Raw genomic sequence first — 4,093 nt, forward strand, 5'->3', positions numbered from 1 at the left:
AATTGATTTGTGTTCAAAGTTGAATTAATTTTGACAGAGTCAATAAGCCACCGCTGTCTCGGAGGTGATAATAACAACGCGTGAGCAATTATTAGTCCGATTGAAAAGGTACGCTATCAATCTCCTTCTTCCAAGGGCTTACAATGACGGGTGAGAATTGTTTGAATTAATTCTTCTTTATGTAGATATATTACCCCACAATTAGAGCTTTTTACAGTTTTTAGTGAACCTATGTAGGTAAGTACGATAGTTAATAACAATAAAAAACGTACAGTTAAACCATAAAAAACCTTTTTCAGTAATAAATGTTGGACAATTACCTATTAAATTACGGCCATGTTAGGAACTTTAAAACAAGCTTAGATTTAATATCCAAGACATTAACCTGTACTTTCATAGTTTTTTTTAAATTGTGCTATGAGCTATCATCAGAACCTGTCAGCAGTCCGCGTCAATACATCAATGCGCTCAATTAAAGTCCCCGTTTCCATTCCACCAAGCGCAGCATCAAGAACGAACAATAATAAGTTCATCAGTCAATACCGGCAACGGGCAACAGCAATTATAAACCAGAGAACAAAAACTTACACCACCGATATGTAGTTAGCAGTTCGACAATAGCCCCAAGATAACAAGACTGGAACCTATTTAAAATTCCTCTAATCGGATATGGCTTTTATGATTGTGTTTAACACGATTATTATATTTTAAGAGGGCTCTTGTGACTTGCACTTTAAAGTGGAATCGTTTTAGTGATGTGCCGAGTCTTGCGACCTTAAGGTTCGAATCTCTAATCAACAAGCTCGATTTTATGGGAAATAAATTGTAGCTCAGTAAGTGTTAACATGTAAAATCCATACGATATCACAGCTAATAAAATGCTAAGCCTCTACCGTGACATATCGCTCATTAAGCTTTTCCTATGGCTGTAAAACAACGCCAGATTATGGACATATAATCTGCCATGGTGTTATTTATACTTTGTGTCCAATAAAAATTGTAAGGCATGACATTTACTTTAAAAGATAACTGCATATTTTTAATTGGTTATATTTTTTTAGAATAATTTTGCTCTAACATGTTTTCTGATCTTTTCACAATCGATTGCACCTGCAGCTGAAACATGAGAAATCCGAGTGATTATAGTGCTCGAATAACTTCATGTAAAATCTTTTGTACCGTAATTCAGTGATGCTCAACACTTCGCTACCCCGGAGGTGTCGAGGTGTCGAATAATAGCTTCGCGTCGGAGTGATTGATTAATGACAGGGCCGGCGAAAACAGACTGCTGTCTAATTAAATACTTACTCCCATCGCCTGCCGTGACAGGACTGTATGATGAACAGAGGGTTTGTTAACAATTGCCTATTACGTGTCGGATTTCTTGAGCGAGATGACATCGTCAATTGATTGTGGGAACTGGAAATTATACATTTAAAAGTTCTGATTCATTATATGGGTCCAAGGACAGTTTAGCACACCTTGCCCTGGATTACTCGACTATCTCAGTGCATGTTAAAAATGTTCTGAGAATCATTTGTGTAGAACTATCATATTAAACTCAACCAGTCCTTAAACTATCTAAAAATTCGCCAAAATTAGGGAACTTAGGTAGATCCTGAAAATCCTGAAATTGCGGATAAATAATAATATTGTTTTAATATGTTGCTCAAAAACAATAATAAAATCTCTTTGGTCACTACTTTACAGCTCGTTTAGAGTATGATGGCTGTCAAGTGACAGTACTTGTCAACAAAATTGTTTGTCGTGTCCGTTTTTGTGTCATGTTTTCATTTCGTTTCTGAATTTCATGAAAATAGTAAACCATTTTTAAAAAATGGTTTACTACCACACTTCAGGAAATGTTAAAATGCTGAGGAATATCATTATTGATTACGGTGCTACGAACGAAGTGTCGCCGTACGAGTATATGAAAACTTATATCGAAAAATGTCCCGATACCATCGAGGACTCGAAACTTTCCTGGATTGCCGAGACATTTTTAGGAATTCAGAAACATGGACAATTCTTGAAAGAAATTGCTTCGCACATGTCTGATGAGCTCACCGAAGAGGATCAAGATTATTTCATGGTTATCCTCCACGCTCTAACATTTCAGATCACACCAAAGGACATGCAATTTCTTTACAAATGCCTTTTCAATTTAAGTAAGCCTCTTTTAAGTACATTTACGAAGTTTCTGAGTAACAATGAAGTACTAACATTTGTGTCTCAAATAGCTCAAGCTTATTATGACACTAATTACACAACAGAGAAAATAATAAGTCCACTATTTACTTGGCAACCTTACATTAGTGAAATGGCCCATAGCTACGCAGAGTACGTAAAAAAGATAGAAAGCCGAAAGCTGAAGCCTCCTACGGTACCAGTGCAACTAAATGTTTTAAATAGAAAAACTAAAGAGGCACCGGTATCTCCACCTCAAGTATCTCTGCCAGTAACTCCACCTAATTCATTGCGTATGAAAAAAAGAATGCTTACAAAAAATGTGATTGATCAAAGGCTGAAACACAGTCATGAAAAAAATCAACAAAAAGCCTCACATTTATTAAATGACGTCAAAACGAAAAACTTTCATTATGCCCAAGTTAAATCAGAAAGGTACTTCAAACGCCTGTCCAGTATTAAAGATGAAATGGAAATTGAAGCAACAAAACCGTTTAAGCCGAAACCAACATTTGCTATGAAAACTTCTTTGCCACCAGTCAAAGAAACGGTAGCAAATTTAAAAAGAACTAATAAAAGAATTCAAATTGCACAAGAAGAAGAAGTGCAGTGGCTGCAAACTTTGATGACAACATGTAGAAATACAGCTAAAATTGATGAAATGGAAGAGTATGATCGCCAAGAAAGGGAAAGAGAAAGATTACTTGATATAGAAAGGAAACATTTGATGGGTCAAATTTCTTATGAAGAAGCTGTTCTTTCCAAAAAGAAATTACATGATGAAAACAAGAAAAAGTATGAAGAATTCATAAAAGAGAAGGAGATTTGGAATCAGGATATCGAAAAATGGAGAAAATTGGAAATGGATAAAAATAGAAAACAGGTAGAAAAATTATCTTTGATAGAACTTAATTTACTTCAAGCCAGACATGGAGTCACTGCCAAGAAAAAAGAAATTGCAGACAGATTAAAAAAAGAGTCCGAAATTATGTTGGCTAGAGCTATGAAAGAAAAACAAGATGAGCTAGACCGTAGAGTCATCATGATTAAGGAAATAAAAATACTTGCAATGATAGCTAAGAAAGCTAAAATACCAAGAATAATAGATTTAACTGAAACTTCTGGTATTGGCTCACTATGTGAAATGTCTTTTGCTGAATTGCAAGAAAGGTTATCAGCTTTGAAAATTGGCTTAAACGAAGAACTGGAGAAGAAACGTCAAATGATTAAAGAAGAGAATATCGCTGCAAAACAAGAATTGCAACAAGCGAAGAATTCTATTAAAAATTACATGTCAGAGCGTGCAGTGATGCGAAAACAAAATAAAAAATCTAAAATGACTCTTGAAACATCACCATCAAAAGAAATTAGTGATTTGAAGAAAATCTTAGAAGAGAAAAGGAAATTGAGAATTCAGTTGACCGGTTGAAAATGTGCTTTGAAGTATGGGCTATGTAGTGTTAAATATATTTTTAAAAGTTTTTACAGTTGTTACTTGCATGAAATATTCAGTGCATAGACGTTATTCTTTGCATTGGTGTAATGTTTAGTGAATATAATATATAATTCGCAATATATTTCTTTTCAAAAAGACTATGTATTTTTCCAACGAAGCTAGCTAGCTAAATTAATTTACCCTTTTTTGTTTACCCCTGCCAATTGAAGTTGTTCCTACAATAATGTAATTCACAAGATAACAATTTACAAAAGTACAGATAGAGATACCTGAAGCCATCGACTTAATAAAGTTGATTGCAGAGTGCATATTAGCATATAGGCTTTGAAATGGATATGTCTTGCAATAAATTTGCGTGACTGCGTAGAGTTATGTATATCTAGATGGGTCTTTTTCATTTTTTTCAATTGAATATAAGTAGTTAGATAGAGTTAATCGAATCAATGTTTC

At 34.3% G+C, this 4,093-nt stretch overlaps 1 protein-coding gene across 1 annotated transcript; it reads left to right on the plus strand.

Moving 5' to 3' along the window:
- The first annotated feature begins 1,759 nt into the window (after window positions 1-1,759).
- LOC135073615 (cilia- and flagella-associated protein 99-like) lies at window positions 1,760-3,764 on the plus strand. Its single transcript, XM_063967772.1, has one exon. It carries the CDS (start codon window positions 1,838-1,840, stop codon window positions 3,614-3,616), a length of 1,779 nt encoding a protein of 592 aa, XP_063823842.1. The 5' UTR covers window positions 1,760-1,837; the 3' UTR covers window positions 3,617-3,764.
- Window positions 3,765-4,093: the final 329 nt, after the last annotated feature.

The sequence above is a fragment of the Ostrinia nubilalis genome, chromosome 7, assembly GCF_963855985.1.
Source record: "Ostrinia nubilalis chromosome 7, ilOstNubi1.1, whole genome shotgun sequence".
NCBI lineage: Eukaryota > Metazoa > Arthropoda > Insecta > Lepidoptera > Crambidae > Ostrinia > Ostrinia nubilalis.

Coding starts and splice junctions, on each gene's coding strand:
- LOC135073615 (XM_063967772.1), top strand. CDS start 1,838: ATGGTTTACTACCACACTTCAGGAAATGTTAAAATGCTGAGGAATATC.